The sequence below is a fragment of the Larus michahellis genome, chromosome 3, assembly GCF_964199755.1.
Source record: "Larus michahellis chromosome 3, bLarMic1.1, whole genome shotgun sequence".
Lineage (NCBI taxonomy): Eukaryota > Metazoa > Chordata > Aves > Charadriiformes > Laridae > Larus > Larus michahellis.
The window spans coordinates 52171012-52188671 of NC_133898.1; the positions used below are offsets into that span (position 1 = coordinate 52171012).

Below are 17660 nucleotides of genomic sequence, written 5' to 3' on the forward strand. Positions count from 1 at the left end.
TACCTGTGTAAAACTTTGCGTCACGCCTTGTTAATTCACCTCTGCATGCCCTGCTTGAACTTTCCAATATCTTAAGCAACCCTAACGAAATTGCAGGCTGTGAGGGCTTTCAATACAAGTAAATAGTGCTATGGGTTTTTGTTAAATTCCAGATTCAGCTAAACTGAAGACACTGTAAAGGGTCGAGCTGAGAGGAAAAACAATGAAGTGTACTGTCCCTGTCATCCAGGTGCTTTTATAACTGAAGTAACGACCTGATTATGTTGCCTTTTTGTAAATGATTTAAAAGATTCTGCTGTTTGACGAGTCAGAAGAGTTTAAGCAAGAGCTGGTAGGGCTCAGACAGGCAATTTTATTGCTTGTGACAGTCCCTGGTATCCTGAACCAAAATGAGCTCTCAAACTCTTACTCATGTGTCTAGCCAGATAATCACAGGGACGTTTCTGACCCACAGAAGAAATGCTTGTGATTTCTGAGAGCAGTTAGCGCTGCGAGGAGGATTGAACTACTTCTGCTAACATGAATTTAAGGCAGCGGTTTGCCACAGGATTGAACTCTCTACGCACTGACAATTCTAAACAGTCTGCTTTGGTCACATTTTTTAAAATTCTAATAATCCGCGATTTCCACAGGATTTCTCCTCTCATTTTAAATGGAGGAATTCTCAAAGATTACATTCTCTTAAAGACATTATCTTAATAATGGCTTAGCATGAATGCATTAAAAATCGTGGCAAAAGTTCAGTGAAAGATTGAAATAGTCACAAACCTGCATATTTTAGTAGCAAATGGGTTTGTCTCTTTAAATTGCATACCAACCTTATCTGAAAAATGTAAATTCTACTGCTAAAAGCACATTCCTCTGAAATCAGATGTGGGCTTCATTACTCAGGGCTGGTTGTTTCCACATTCATCTAATGAATTTTCCTGAACAGAAAGGATGAAAGGGAGCCAGAAAAATAAGGGAAACAGACTTCTGCAGTGAATATTCATCCCCTCCTGCGTTATTTAAAAACAAACGGCCAAACTCACTGCTGGTCATTTGGAGTGAGAACTCCTTGCTAATCCTACTGCTTCCTTACAAGGAGTAATCACCCCACAAGCTGCAGGCACCAGTCCAGGACACATCAAGCCTCACCTACAGTTTAATCCAGCCCATCTGCCGTGCGGAACATCTGGGTTCTGTGGGGCCACCTCCGCTCTTCCAGAAAACCTCAGTTTGGGAGAGTTTGTCACCGTGTGCAGACCACTACACACAGATCCCCCAGCTTCTTTAAGCCAGGGCAGAAACTAGTCTTTGCAGCAGACCCTGGACATTTGCAAAGCTAATTGCATGGTTAGGGTCGCCAGGACCATAGAACAGCCAGTTAGGAAGCTTTGAAGTTCCCAGGAAATGTTAAAATCAATATAAAATGACTTTGCAAATAATACAGGGCATTAGCTCGTATTACTTTTAACTAGTTTGATAAGAAAAGGAACAAGGTCATGCAGCATTGTCTAGAGTTAAATTTAGGAGCTTCAAGTAAACCAACAAAGATAACTGGATGGAGAACGTACATCTGAGGAGTGTTTTCTGCAAAAATGCATGTAGTATATGAAAAGGAATATGAACCCAAAACTACTCTGATAATATATCCTCTACAGGCAGGTATCACAAAAACAGGAGCAAATTCTTTCGAAGTGGCTGAAGGACACAGAGCTGCACATTGGAGAAGAAAAGACCTGTTGATAGGGTTCCCTTTGGCACGTACCCGATTAATCCTCCCATTTCACATTCCTCCCCAGCGGTCAGCTGAAGGACGGAGTGTGGGAATTAGTACCCCTTGTCCTTAGAACAACCTAATTCCTCAAACAAAATTAATGCCTTTAGCGAGGCAGCAAGGCAAATGTGTTCTTTCCAGTTAAGCAAAACTGTCTACCTGCAACGAATGACTGTAACATTAAAAATACATGACAAGTAGAATATACCCAGGCTTTAAAACAGGTTGAAAAAGGACACGAAAAATCCCCCAAAGCTGTGAGCAGCAAACCTAATGAAACGCAGGATCTTAAACAACTTGTGACCCAGGACCTCAGCATCTCCTTCCAAACTGTGCGAACCTCCATCCTCCAAAAGCTCTATAAGATCCCTCACCACAACCCCCACACCTTGCAACATCCAACTTAGTCCCGAAGGCAATGTCTGGGGGCTTCCCTGGGCCCCTTCCCCTTTGCTGCATCCCCAGTTTTCGTCCTTACTCGCTAAAAGACACGATGAAGGCTCTCACCTCCCCCCCCACACCGCCCATCGGTGCCCAGTACAGGTGCCACAGAGCTGCCGGCAGCCAGGGGAGCACCCAGCTGCTGCTTTCTGTCTGCGGTGTAGCCAAACAGAAATGAAAAGGTGAGTTTTACCTGGGATTCTGTCCGTGTAAGCAAGCAGCAAGTCTCTTTCGTCCTCCAGCTGCTAGTTTTCTTAAAAGGCTTATAAAAACAGAGCAACTTTCCAACTTCCGTCCTATCAGATGTAGTTTATAGCAAACAGACTGATGGAAAATGCATGGACAGTCATTGCATAAACCTTGGTTCCTAAGGAAGCAGACTAAATATGAGGCAAGACCTTAGGTAAGTAGTAAGATACTAAGTTGATCAACTTTTTCATAAAGATGCTGGTATTTTTGCTATTCTCTTTGTTGCATTTAAAATTTTGCAAACCGAATTATTTATAAGAAAATGTAAGCTTTTTTTTTTTAAATCAACTTATTTTAGAAATTCATGCAAAATTATGTTGTTACCAATGAGGAACCGAATTATTATTTACAAATACAATAATTTTTTTCATGTTCCTCCCAGTCTTCCAGTTTCACATGACTACACTAGATTTTATATTAAAAACTCAACTTTAGCGAGCATCTGAAAGATGAGTCCAAGCTACCTGTGCAATTCTGCCCCACCTTTACTGGAAGACTCTTCCTGTGAAGCAACACTGACCTTTTCTTACAAGTTATTCAAATGATTGTCTACTGCAAGTTTCACTGCGTTACCAAGTAATACCTTTGAAAACATTTGCAGTGTGGATTTGCATACCTCTTGTGTGTTATCACGGGTTGTTGGAGATACCATGCAGCTCTTCCACAGCGTTGGAAATAAACGAGAGCGAGCAGCAGTCCTGACTTCAGGGAAAGATCCCTGCTTGGAAGTCCATCCCCGCTAAAATGAATAGGGTTGACAGTAAATTCGCTAGGAGCTGAAGCTGGGCCTTCAGCCACTCTATTACAGCCGCCAGGGCATCAGCCACCTATAATTTTTTTTTTTTTTATGACACCCTCTTGCTCAAGAGTGGAGCGCTTCTTCCAGATTATTCTCTTTTTGTAGACTAAGAAGATTTCAAAGGGGCTAGACATGATGTAATGACTGTATAACTCTGCAGTTGTCATAGCAATAAAATGAGGATGGCATGTTGTTAAAAAAAAAAAATCTTCAAATATAGTTAGCACAGACCTAATAATTCCTTATTTCTAACCACTTTACCAGATTTGTAGGCCCTTTGGAGAAAGGCCAGTGAAGAGTTACCCATGGTAGATTGTCTTCCAAACAGCTGTACTCCCAGTTTTCCATCTCTGAGCAGCAGGAGCCCGACTGTCCTCGTTTCCTTGAAAACCTGGCTTTTCCTGCACCAGCTCAGTACTGGCTAAGCTGGCTGCGCGGGACTGAGAGAGTTGTGCGGTATTCACTGGGTAGGGAAGTTTTCAAGAGTTTCTTTCATTATACCCTTAAAAGGTATCCTTAAAAGGTTATGTGTAATTCAAGTTGGTGTTACAGTGTGAAAATGGGGAAGGGATTGCTGTTGGTATGTGGTGTGGACCAAGGACAGCAAGCTTCTGTAGTAACACAGCTTGTTATGTCATGTGTACAACCAAACTCTGACTTGAAGCTGCATGTAACAATTACTCAGTATTTAAGCTTAAGCTTAATAACCTCTTAACTTAAGCTCTCTTTCAAAGCAATTTCCCTACTTCATGCTGTTATAACGTGGTGAAGAAATAGAGCTCCCAACTGAAACACCAGGCATGGAAATCTGCCTCTGGAACAACTGCTTATTGACTTAGTAACAAATTTACTGTTTTTAAAACCTTTGTCTAGCTGGCCAGCCTTCACAGCATTTGAATTTGCCTTACGAATATAACTTCTCTCCCATGCAAAAAGGTGTTATTAAAAGGAGACGAGGTGCTGAAAACTTAGCAAGTCCTAATAATCCATCCTTTTTCCAGGGCAGATGATGTTGTGGAGTGATGCCTTGAGACTTTTATGCTTCTCTTGGTACAACAACTACAAGCCAAACACTCCACGTTCGCCAACTCACAAGCATGCTGCATCAAAATTAGAAACAGAAATAATTTTTCTTTTTAAGTTTCATTTATATAAGAGAAAGTACTGTGAATTTTGCTCAAGTCCATTGTCACCAGTGGGACTATTAAAGAATGGCACCGTGTAAGGATGTGTAAAACAGAATATTTGATTCTCATAGAAACAGGATTTTCCCCATTGAATTCAAAAACAACTAAAAACCAATTAAGACAGAGAAATAGGAAATTCCCACTCCAAATATAGGCAGGTAAAACCTTTTCCACTGTAATTTAAAAACTGCTTGCTTCAATCCAGCGGTGATGACTAGTCCTAGTTTCTCTAGGAGGAGATTGGGAAAGGGGGAGGGTTTGGATTCATTGAAATGGTAAATTAAAATACACACAACATTAAAAAGATATGCTAAACATCATGCTTTTTATTTTTTGGGCAAGAGCAAAAAAATAGTAGTACTTCAACAGACTAGAAAAAGCCTCATCTAAATACCAAAAGCACAGCAAATTATAGTCAAAGCCGATACATTCTTAAGTCAAAGCATAAAATTTGCATGTACGTATGTGTGTATATATACTCATACATATGTACACACATACGCACACAACTTTTTAAATATAGATGTAGCCATTTGGATTATCTGTGTTTGCCTTATCATTCATTTTAGTTTTGGGTGAGTCAAGTAATTAGACCAGAATTAGCATTTAAAAAAAAAATCCAACCATTGCCACAGACTAGATTAATAACTTATACACATACACAATTACAGCACAGTCTTTACTCTTGTGGCCTTTAAATTCCACTAAAATAAGCCAGTTTTAGAGAGAATACACAAAAACTCCACCCTGGGAGTCTCTTGGCTTTTATCACTGCAACATCCTAGCCTTCGCTAAAAACTAAGAGAGGAGCTACCCCAGAATGTGACCTCCAATTCTTTCTGTAAACTGTATGCATGCCAGACATGAACCATGCAAAACCCCTTTGAGATTTAAGCCCTTAATTATTAGCTTGTGTCCAGATTCAGGCACTGTGCTTTACAGCAATCTTTAGAATTAAAGTTAAGAAATGAAAACTGCGTTGGGAGCTGATTTTACTTAAAATAGAGAAGGGTGAAGACTCAGATAGTTGGCAACTCTCATTTTCCAAGCTGATTAAGCATTACATGTACACACTGTGAAATAATAAAAACTTAACCGACTGCTTTAGTAAGTTCTGAAAACAAAAATAAGTTATACTTCAAAGAACAAGTTAGTATAAAAAGTTTTAACATATGCAAAGTATGTGCTCAAAATACTTATTTTGCACTTTTAAAAAGAGCTGTAGTCTACCCTTACAGAAACAAAGTTCACCCAGTATAAAATATTGCAATTTGTCCCATTTTGTCATATGAGAGGTTTCCTTATTCTTCATATGATCAAGAACACTTGCACAAGAGTTCATGTTATTCCAAGCCACACAGTGGCAGACAGACTATGTTTGAATCTGTGCTTTTACTATGCAGTACAGTAAAAGCTAAGCAAACCATTTCAGAACAGAGTTTAGCAGGTCAAAGAGCTATGCTGATGCGAGAAACCCAGACAACAGTATAAAAGTTAATGCCAAGTGACAAGTACCAAGAAAGTGAATTAGATCAACAGAAAAAAACCTGCTGATAACATTCACTATCGCATGTACAGCTTGTAAGCTAGGAATAAGGAAAAGTCAAAATTAGCTTAAGGAGAAAAAAAAAAAAAAAGTAAACTGTGTAAACAATCCACCCAGTACAAAACTGGATGCAGCTGATAAGAGCAGAACTAGCTTAGTAGAGCTGAGGATGTGCGTGCATCCAGATGCCTGTTCAAAATGCATTTATCAATACCGTTGACCAAAAAAAAAAAAAAAAAAAAAAAATCACTTACAGCTATTTACACCACAGCGGAGGCTTCCCTCCCCCCTTACAAAGTTATTACAAGTCAGGAAGTCGCTGCTGTCTTCTACGATTAAAATTCCAGTTATAAGCTACCAACCTTTGTAAGTTGAAAACACCCACCTTGCAAATTAAACTGAAAACTCTTGTCAAGCATGTCTGAGGACTCTTCAAAAAGTTAGAGTACAGCACTTTCCTCAAGTGGTATTTGCATGAGTAACTTGTACTGACAGCCTGTTAAAATAAGTGAATTTAACACAACTCGGGGTAGCTGGGTGTTCCTTCTCAGGAAAAGGGATTCATACAGATTCCAGTCGTTCTTGCCGAGGTGTGTTACAGGGAGAGGAGGACAAAAGAACCTCGGTCAGCCTGGAGGTGAATCTTCCTGCTTCTAGAAGTATTCCTCCTCTTCGTCAAAAAAACCATTTTCCAGAGCGTATGTGCAGTCTGCGTTAGAGTCAGCTTGGCAGGCACCTTTATATTCTTGAATCGATTCATACAGGGAGTACAGCTGACACAGTAATGACATGTCTAGCTGCCGAAGGCCAACCTGAGGGGAAGAATTTACACAAACAAACAATCAGTATTACAATTGTGATTTTACTGGCAGTATAATGCTATATAGCTTTCATTGCTAAACAAGAGGATCAAGCTGCTTTCTGCCTTGAACAGTTACGAAATATGGAAGTACAATTCATTTTCTAAGGTGACAGACTCCCCATGGGATAAACTAGACAACAGAACAAGGAACAATGTGATGCAATACAGCAGAACATGAGCACAGTATTCTTCAAGATTTTGTCGTATTACAAGGCCCTGCTTAACGTCCAATACGCAGTTTACTCCTATCCAAAGCACTACAGATAAATTCATAAACTCTATTCCTCATTATGCAAGAGACATGCTTTTCCAGTAACACTCTGTGTCTTTCACACATTTTTCTCACACAGTATCATAAATTCTCTGGTTTTGTTTAAAATGCCCTGGATTAAAAGTTGCAAATGGAGCTCTGGTCGGTTTTCCACCTCCCAGCTAAGTTATCTTCTGCTATAATTTTCTCTTCTGTATCGATATATATAGGCATCTGACAAGTCTAAGTACGTCTAGCACAATACAGCATGCTACTTGAAGGCAGCAAAACACTGCAGCCTGCAAATCTGAATATTTTCACGTGCTACTCAAGCACAGGCTTGATTTATAATGAAGCGCCTAATATTTTGGTCCCCAAACTTCTAAAAGTATTAGTTCCAGAGCTAATTAAATATCGGGAGCAACCTTGAAAAAATGTTACCCTGTAGCCTGCATGTTTATGTCAGGTACAAAACCAGTAGGTTGCACTGCAAAGCAAAATAAGGCTAGTCATTTAACTCAGAGCAGTTTCCCTCTCTGGCAGCAAAACAGAGAGTTCATTTGACACTGTCACCTATCCAGGTCAGATCAAATTAAATCTAGGTTTTGCCTTGCAGTAAATTAAAACCACTACCCAATTTAACATTTTCGAGAAGCAGGCGTTTTTGCCTAAATTTTCAAATAGCTGTTGACAGGCCGTTCCCAGTTTCATCAAACTGAGCGCCTCAGCTTCATCAAATAAAAGTTTTTGCTACAACTCATGTTCAGAGGAAATAAATAAATGAATAAATGTATGTTAGTAGCCTTTACTGCAGCCTGAACGCCAGGCCACATTTTACCCAGAATGAGAACTCTTACCTCAAAAATCTCTCCTCATATGTCTAAATTCTAAGGACAGATACACTCAGCACACAAGAAAACCACAAGAAGCTAGCATGAAGACCTTCCTTTGGCATTGCTGAACTATCCTATCACCTGCTTTTTCTGAAGAAAGAAGACGGAGGGGGTGGGGAAGTATCACACACCACAACGCCATCTCAACTCAGAAAAATAGGATACAGCATCTTTCAGGGCCAACACATAACACTTTGTGAGGTCATGAAACCAAGACACAGTGTCCCATACAGACTGAACATGAGGACTTTAGGACATGACGCGGAATGCTGCGCTAGCTGCCAGAAGTTTATAGACAAGCCTTTCCACCACCTCGGATCTATGCTGCTTTTCTTACCCATCTCCATTTTCCTCTCTAAAGAACATGACAACTTTCTCTCCCCTCGTTGTTTAAGCATGCACTCCGCGGGAAACATATGCTACTCTTCCTTCTCTCTATTCTGTAAGAGGAAACCAGTGCTTGTACAAATCTCCTTCTGCAAAAATTTGTCAAACAAAAAGGAACGAACCAAACAAGACTGGAGGAGGCAAAATAAAAGAGAGGTATTTGTACCATATCCTGACCCTCCACCTAGCCCTGCTGAAGTAATTTCTTCAGACTTGTTAAGCTAATGACTGTTTACCTACCCAAGAATAAAGTCAGAACATCAGCCTTTGGAGGTGGTAGTCGATGAAGTTTGGCTTGCCCCACCTACACAAACTGCTCGCCTCAGGTAAGAAAGGATGCTGTGAAGCTGGACTTAACGCTATGATGTGCGAACATGAGACCCACCAGGCAGGCTTGCATCAGAGATAAATGTTTGAAGGACAAGACTGTGGTGAAGAACTGCTCAAAGATTGATTAGGAGTGAGTTGAGCCAGAAAACTCAGCCTGGAGACAGATGACTGTTTTTTCCTCTCCTGAGGAATGCAGGAGCATTTTCACCAGCAGATCTCCTGTTGCAGTTCTGTAAAGCACTTCAGCTCTTTCTGTAAAGATCAGTTCTATGCCAAGACCAATCTCCAAGACAGAAATTGCTCTGCAGAACTACCTTCACAGGCCTTAACACCAAATAGTTACATTTAGTATCTTATTTTTCTGTAGCTGCCACTAGCGTCAAACAATCAAACAAGAACATTAAGTCTATTGAGAAAAATGCAGCCTCTGGCTCTTCACAACTTTCAAGAACGATCCCCAAGGTAGCAAAAGCCTGAAGAAATGTCCAAGCCTGCTAGCACAAGCATATAGTTTTTAATCCCAGCCAATCTGCATTTGACTCTAGAGTTTTATCATAGCAGCTACAAGACAACCTATAATGCACAGTCCCACGCGATCAACTCTTCCTCAGAATCACAGTTCCAAAGTGAGCTCTCCTCTCCTCCCTCCTCTCCAAAGCATCTAAATCCATCACTTTCTCATCTTTAGAAACTTACATACATAGTACCTTGCTTGATCATGCAGGGGAAGATGCTGCTACGCATTTCTTCCTCATTCACTATTGAAAATTTAAAGCAAGCTCATTACTCAGTAGAAGTGCCATCTTTGACTGCTGCAAAAAAGAGTGTTCAATATAAATAATAAAGTGCTATTATCTACTTGATGAAAGGCAGCCTATTAGTATGTGAGAGTCTCTCTAATTTGTACAGGCCACAAAAAAGTACACCTGGAACAGAGGAGACTGTTGCTTTACAGTCTCTGATGCATTCAGAGATAAAGTATTTTTTTTCTTCAGAAGTGTTTTATCAAGTTATCATCAAGGATAACAGAGTATCAAAGGAGAAGTCTAGTTGTCAAATGACTTTAACAAGCATCTAATTTGATTTTCCATTAGGAAAAATAGATTAGACTTTTATAAATCTTTGCTTTTTTGGAAAGGATTACGATGACTAAGATCGTATCCTTGTTTCCCCTTTGAGCACTGTAGAAGATGCCCCAGCGGTGGATACCCACTTGTGTCTCCTGCGCTTCAATGCAAACTGGCAACTCTAATACACAGTTTTAATAATATTTCAAACTGTATTTGAGCTACTTGTTGAACCACTGGTGTCAGACTACGATTTCCACACACACCATTGTCTTTCTAAGCCCACAGAAAGGCCCTTCAGCAGAGTTTCTTGTGCTCGCACACCTTTTTACCATGAGAAACGGGCCTTAAAATGGGCAGATTTTCAGCCACATCCCATTTTATATGGTCCAGAATACCAAGCGCACAACGCTTAGGTTGTTATTAGTCATTACAACCGCAGCTGCACCAGCAAAGCGCCAACACCCCAATCAGTGTTTAATCACAAGGTGCGCCAGGTCGCCGGGAGGAACGCCGCTCGTAACGCCGCATCAAAACAAAGTCCTGAAGAAAGCGATGTTTAATCGCACCTCACTTCAACTGAATGAATCAGGGCTGATGCTTTTTTTCCTTTCTTGTTTTTTTTCTTTTTTTAACCGACAGCTTTTTTAAATGGGTGTCAGGTTCAAATGGATGCCACTGGACGCGGCGCTGGTTAAACAGCTCCCACCCCGCCGGCGGAGGAGCCCCACCATTCCCGAGGCAGGCCGGCGGGGTCCCCCCTCTCCCCCGACGCCCTCATCGGCGTCTTTCACGGTACGCGCCCCGCCAGCAGCCGTCCCGGGCTACTCGGGGCCGCACCGGCCCGGGCTCGGGCCCGCACCCGCCGCGGGGAGGCCGTGGGGCGGCGGCAGCGCCCCCCGCCGCCGCCGGCCACGTCCGCCGCCCCCGCGGAGGCCTGGCCCGGCCCTCCCCTCCCCGCCCCGCTCACCATCTCCTTGCGGAGCAGGGCCAACGCCGCGTCCAGGTTGGGAGGCTTGGGCGGCCGCGGCGAGCCCCGGCCGCCGCCGCTCAGCTCGTCCTGGATGCGGGACTTCTGGGCGTAGAGCCGCTCCAGGTCCCGCCAGCGCCCGCCCTGGCCGCCGCCGCCGGAGGAGGAGGAGTTCAGCAGCCCGCTCAGGCTCTTGGGCAGCGGCGGCAGCCCCGCGCCGCCACCGGGCCCCAGCAGCCCCGGCCCGCTCATGCTGCGGCGACGGCGGCGACCGACGGAAAGAGCCGCCTCGGCCCCGCTGCGGGAGGCACCGCCCGGAGCCCGCCCCGCCTACGGGCCGGGCCGGGGAGGAAGGCCCGGCGGGCGGGGCGGGGGCTGGCGGAGGGAGGCCGGGCCGCAGGTGGCCGGCAGTGCGGGACGGGCGGGGGGCGGGCCCGGCCGCCGCTCCGCACCACGGCGGCTTTGTCTGAGGCGAGGCGAGAAGCGGTGGGGAGCAGTGGTCAGCGTCCCTTCCGTCCGGGCCCGGCGGCCTGCCGGCCTGCTGCCCGCCGCAGCGCGGGGGGTCGGGCGGAGACCGGCGGGCCTGTCCTCCGCAGAAGCAGCCGCCCGCTCCTGGGCTTGGGAGAAGCGGCAGGCCGCTGCGGGGACGGGGCTGAGCCCCCGGGGCTAGATCCCGGGGTGCCGGGCTGGGATGAAGTGCAGTGAAAGCAAGCATGAAAGCTGCTTACATGCTGCAGGCTACTGTGGCGATGGCATGATTTCAGTCACCCGATAACAGCAAAGTGCTCTCATCTTCCCGCCAAGGTGTTTGTTTGCTTTCGTGTCCTCACAGCCAAGCTTTGGGTCAAAAGTCTTTATCTCCAAGCTTTGCAACAAAACAAACTTCGGTGTATCTGCTCTGTGAATCAAATCTCTCAATCTGGGAGATAGTTCTGTGTTTTTATTCCAGCTGTATTCACAGAGCAGTTTATTGCCCTGGCTTACAGAAATCGAACACGAGGACATGACCTCAGGTTGCGCCAGGGGAGGTTTAGATTGGATATTAGGAAAAATTTCTTCACCGAAAGGGTTATCAAGCGTTGGAACAGGCTGCCCAGGGAAATGGTTGAGTCCCCATCCCTGGAGGTATTTAAAAGACGGGTAGACGTGGTGCTTAGGGACAGGGTTTAGTGGTGGACTTGGCAGTGTTAGGTTGATGGTTGGACTCAATGATCTTAAAGGTCCCTTCCAACCTAGATGAATCCATGATTCTAAATATCCACGCACTCTGGTGAGAGGGTGATTGATGGCAAAGGTGCCAAGCTGCAGGACAGGGTGTTTTTGGGCAGGGGGGATGTAATCCCTGGCACTGCCAGTGCGGCCACATGGTTCTGGTACCACAAGAGCACAGCCTCAGTGTGCCAGCTCTCGGTGCTTTTCTGCACCTTTTATTTCCACACACACCCCGTTTCCTTGACATGTTGGTATCGCTGGAGTCTCTTGAATAAATTACGGCAATTTTGGATCATTCAAAATCCAAACTGAAGCAGAGTATAAAATGGGAATGTGCTGCCATTGCAAAGACAGACTGATTAAAGGTGCAGTCCTATTGCCACAACCCTGCTTTGCCCGTGGGGTTTTCTCTTCAGTAAATAACCAGATATAGTGATTTTAAGTTAAGCCTCTACATTATTTCCCATTTTGTTCCCAGACTCGCATGCCTTTTTCATGGCTTAAATGTTGTCAGGCTCTGTGACAATTGTTTTAAAACCGCTTACAGTGGAGGAAGCTTTTGCCAATCTTTATTCATGTTTACACGCTACTTTAGGGATTGATTTTTCAGACAACCTGATGTGCTTTTTCATGCTTTGTACATTGGAATCAAGATGATATTTTTTCCCCTGATGATGCCACTTCTGCCCAGGTCGATTGTGAAAAATAAAATAGCGCTGATAGCCTTTATGAAACTAAAGGATTTAAAACCATGCCTGTTGTTGATTAAAAGCGTCAACAAACCCCTTGTCCTTCCAGGCCAAGGGTGCCTGACAGCAAAAATACTGATTCCGTTTGCTAAGGATGTAGGCACTGTATTATCTTCCTGCTTATTAGCAAATACATTTATTTGTTCTCCTTCCAATGCACTCCCCCCCACACTTTTTTCACAGATGACAGCTATTTGGAAAAGCTTGTGAATATTCTTATTTTATCTAGACCAACTTATCTTAGTTATTTTTTTCAGCTTACCTGATCTCATTACTTTCTAAGTGCATTTTCTTCACACTCAGGTCGTTTAGGTACCTTGGTGCCATATCTTTACTATTGCAAAAATTCTTGTGCTCGCTTCCTGCTCAACTTTGTCATCTGAAAAATAAAAAAAATTACTTTTTGACTTCTCATTGATCCTTCTCGCAGTTGGCAACCTTGTCTAGCCTTCAGTCATATTAAATTCATAACTATCCTTTAAAATCTAAATCTACTGCTTTATTTAGTGTGACCTAGTTATAATGTGGTGATAATGGAAGCTAGAATCTTTTGCAGTTGTATCTTTTTGGTTACAGAGTAAGCTTTTGTTGGCTGTATAAACCTCTCAGTCTTTGTTGGTTCCTGGAATTGAGCTACAGAAATGTGCTACTTATCTAAACTGTCCTTTGCTGAGGATGTTACCTAAGAAAACCCACATTAAAAATACATGTAGTTTATGTCATAAAGAATTAGGAAGTGCCAGAAGAGAGGTCCCATACCATTTCTTTACGCAAACGCATTATGGTATATTTTTAATTTACATGTTCATATGTGATGGTTTTTCCTTTCCTCATTCATTATGAGGATACGCGATGCCTGTGTATCATTTGTACATCATTTACTAACATTCCTCTTTCCAAATGTGGTGATCTTGAATAGTCTCTTGAGTACACTCTTATAGCGTATCTTGAATTGATATATTAAGACTGTTTCCTACAGCCGTTTCTATGATACTTTCCCTTCTAATAACTGACTTGTCTACCAATGTTAATGAATTCTTCTTCACGACAACCTGGTGATAGAAGGTGGTATTGTTATCCACATTGTAACCAGGACACGGGGAGCTAAAGGTAGGTCATGGTAAAAAAGGGCTAGTAATTTTAAGTGCCTGGTTTGTGATTCCTAGGGATGATTTTCCGCCTGACAGAACAGACAGAAGGATGTGTGCCTCTGCTTCAAGCTACCCTGTGCAGACCAGCATCTTTGCTTAAAGCCACCTTCATTAGAGATTTAAAGTAAGATTCCGGATTCTTCAGTGATGTCGCTAATGGCATATTTTGTCTGCTGTGCAGCAGGGATATCTCAAAACTTGCCAAACAAGATGCACCAGAGCTCATCTGTCAGTGCCATCAGCCTTTTAAAGTCCTTATTGTGTTTGCAAGATGTTACTCATTGGGTTAACTTGCAGTCAGGATTGCTTGTCAAGGACAGGTCAGGATCCAGGTATCACAAACTGGGCTTATGGAAGACAAATTAATAATTAGTGACACACTCTTCCATTTGCTGCTGTAGTCAGAATGCCTGAACACACTCCATTTCTTCTGAGGCCTGTGGTTTTTATCACTGATGTGAAGGAACAGAGATCACGCTGTTCTGTGGTGCTGGGGGAATTACATGAAATTTTGTCGTTTGGCTACGGAGAATTTAGAAGATGCTGGGTATAATTGGTATCTGATATATGACGCCACGTAGTGGCATATCCAAGCAGAAATTAGATTTTCAGCTAAAGATCATTCAATTCCTAGGCATCATTTTTCACCAGAGAAGTGGTTTTAAATAAAAATGGTCAAGTCCTAATTTTGACACTTTTTTCTCAGGTATATTTTCATATCTATGCCTAAAAAGCGAAAACCCAGGTATATTCTAGCACACAGTGGTTTCCAGCTAGGTCCCTAGCAAAGCGGTATCGGATGAAGAGCAGAGATCCTCCCATTTAAGCTCCATGAGTAAGCAGGAGCAATAGTTGGCTCTTATCTTTTTTATAGGTCTGCTACCACATAGATACCCAAGGACACCTCAGCCTTTGTCTGTGGGGTTCAGAACTAACAGACAGAAACACAGAAATACGTAGACTTGGGGATCCAGGCTTCAGTTTAAAGTTCTTGATGGTATTCTTGTGGTTATAAATCCTTGTGTGTGCCATTTGCTCTCCCAGCCTCTTCCTCTTGCCCTTGTTTCTGTTTTTTCACCAGTTGCTGTCCTTGTCCTTGCATGGACCCTGTTCTGAAGCAATGTTCTTAGTTGTGGTCTCTGATGTCTGCCTTTTGCTTTTCATAGAATCACAGAATGGTTAGAGTTGGAAGGGACCTTGAAGACCATCTAGTCCCGACTCCCCCTGCCATGGGCAGGGACACCTCCCACTAGACCAGGCTGCTCAAAGCCCCATCCAGCCTGGCCTTGAACACTTCCAGGGATGGGGCATCCACAGCTTCCCTGGGCAACCTGTTCCAGTGCCTCACCACGCTCACAGTAAAGAATTTCTTCCCTCTTGCTTCAGCTGCCGTGTGCACACTCTCTCTGCTGCCTTCCCCAGCTTCTCTTCGATATCTAATGCTGCCCTTCAGCCCTCTGCAGCCAAGTCAGACTGCAAGTTCTTCCTTTTTTCATGGAGATCCAAAAAAGCAAAGTTTTGACAACAGGAGAGAAAGAATGTGTCTAGGGTATAGGGGTAGGCGTGACAGAAGGGAGATTAGGACTGGGCAGAGCAAGGGCAATAGATGCAGAAGGAAGCAGGAATCAGAGGTTACATGGAGGGACTGGTCTGCAGAGACCTGTGTGTGAGTAACAGTTTCACCACTGAAGGCACGTAGGGGTATTTTTTTTTCCCTGTTTGTTTGCAAGCGGCAGCTACTCAAAGCAGAGCTTTGTTTCCTCTCTTCTTTTCACGATGAGGATGGTATGGGTTTTTGAACTAATTTATGCCCAGTGTAGAGCAGTGAGAAGCAGTACGGAAATTTGAAGAGCGTGTGCATGTGCCAAATAGGCAGTTGCATTTCTGCAATGGCGAGGGGTCTGATTCCTCTCTCCTGCTGTTTTTTTCACATTGCAATCAGTTACCAAGTGCTGCTGGTTTGTGTTGTGAAGGGGAAAAAAAGAATCAAAGTCTCCACTTCCATATCAGAAATTCTGGTTCAGGGTTATAGGGGGGATCATACCCGGGAGAAATAAGGACGTGATCTGATAGTAAAGTTGATGGGACTTACAGTTAGTGTAACCAACCATTTATTTTCCTGATGATTCCAAAATTTGGCTTGTTCACATCTCTGTTTAACCTGAGATCAAACTATAAATCTTCTCCACAGTACATCACTCAGTGCTCCGCAACATTGGTTTTAAAATCTCCTCACTCTGTCCTCTCACTTTATTAAATTATATGTAGCGGTATCAGTCTTTTTTTTTTCCTGCCTCTCCAGTATCATAGATTCTTCCCCATTATATGAACTCTAGCAGAAAAAACGAGTTGTGATTCAGACCACACTGAATTCATATTCCTGCAATGTGTCCTTCTCTTCAGGATTTCTGTTGTAATTAAGAAAGCAAGCCATTTTAGTATTTCGTATCAGCTGGTAAAAGCAAATCCCCCAAAATGAAACGCGAAACAATGGTAGGCTGTGGGAATTAGTAATTTCAGTATTATGTGAAAATTCATAGCCATGAAAGAACCCAGCAGAGTTTTGTGAGGTAATTATGTCATAAACTAGCCTCATGCCCACAGCTCTTAATGGCTCTGAACATCTTCCCTTCGTCTCCTTTAACTGTGTCAAAAATACAAAAGAAAAGAAGGACTTCAAAGTGCCTTTTGATATTCCTCCCCCCTCCCTTTTTCTATGAGTTCAGTATAGTTCTGATAAGCATTTGCTGCTTCAAAAAGATGGCTTGAGGGGGCATTTATTACCGCTGCTGTGCCGTTAGTTCGGTTAGTTAGCCTCACAACACGGCGCTGCTTACTCTTAACAGCACCGCCTTGACTTACAGTAACGGCCCTCCAGAATCTGATTACTGAAAGCAGATAGCCAGGGGATCAGAGCTACAGGCTTTAAGGGTATTTGCCTCATTATCCTAGTGACACCGAGCAGACCCTTTCCTTTAGTGAGATCTGCATCGGGGTCAAATCTGGAGGATGCTGTCTAAGCTGGGCCGAGGTCGTTTGAGGTAAAAATGACGGGAGTTCTAAATCTGCGGGCAAAACTGCGCGGCAGAAAGCAAGCGCTGCCGAACAGGGATGGCTGCAGGTATGCAGGAGAGGTAAGAAGGATTTGTGCTTGCAGAGTGCAGAATATTGCAGATTCTCGAGCAATTTGATATCTGCCTTGAAGCATTTTTGGGCGAGGAGTAGTCGTCAATCATTTTTTAAAAAGAATTGTTTATTTCTCTGCGAAATGGCCCATTGTAAGCAAACATGGAAGTTTCTATATACTGTTGTGTTCAACTAATGTTAATAAAGAGATCATATTTCTTGCTTCTTTCTTCTGTGTTCTCTCTTAATAAATGTATATATGAATTTTTTTTTTCCAGGCTGAATATGGAGATCTGTTAGATAACATATTTCCACAAGATAGATGTAGATTACCCTGCTCAGGAGATAAACACTTCTCTTCGGCTGTGAATGGCTATAATGCTTGCTGGGGAGGGGGGCATCATTTTATATCCAGACGTACCGGTGTTCTTTAAAAATGACCTTCCTCTACCACAATGCAAGCAGCCAGACTTGTGCCTGAACGGAATCACTGAATAATCAGATGCAAAACCAAGGCCATAAAAAAAAACCCCAAACAATTCATACCCTTCAGTTCAGCTGGGTCAAATGCTATTATCCCATACCGCCCTCCGCCCGCGCTGGAGCAATGCCTGCTGGTACAAACAACCTGTGTACCTATGGGAGCTCTCGGAAGGAGCAGATTTCAGTTGGGCTTCTTCCT

At 43.3% G+C, this 17660-nt stretch overlaps 2 protein-coding genes across 3 annotated transcripts in view; one reads left to right on the forward strand and one right to left on the reverse strand.

Moving 5' to 3' along the window:
• ARV1 (ARV1 homolog, fatty acid homeostasis modulator) overlaps nt 1-9562 on the forward strand; it is a 32637-nt gene extending 23075 nt beyond the window's left edge. Inside the window, exon 8 of one of the 2 annotated variants that reach the window (XR_012586161.1) lies at nt 7986-9562. The gene's annotated coding sequence lies outside the window, so the exon portion shown is untranslated. Of the gene's footprint in view, nt 1-1643; nt 4617-7985 lie in introns of those variants that run through there. The other variant, XR_012586163.1, reaches the window with a different exon arrangement.
• Nucleotides 4744-11057, reverse strand: FAM89A (family with sequence similarity 89 member A). The gene is made up of 2 exons (XM_074580167.1): nt 10741-11057; nt 4744-6793 (listed from the first exon to the last, which is right to left on the reverse strand). Exons 1-2 carry the CDS (start codon nt 10990-10992, stop codon nt 6635-6637), a joined length of 411 nt encoding a protein of 136 aa, XP_074436268.1. The 5' UTR covers nt 10993-11057; the 3' UTR covers nt 4744-6634.
• Between the last annotated feature and the right edge of the window lie 6603 nt (nt 11058-17660).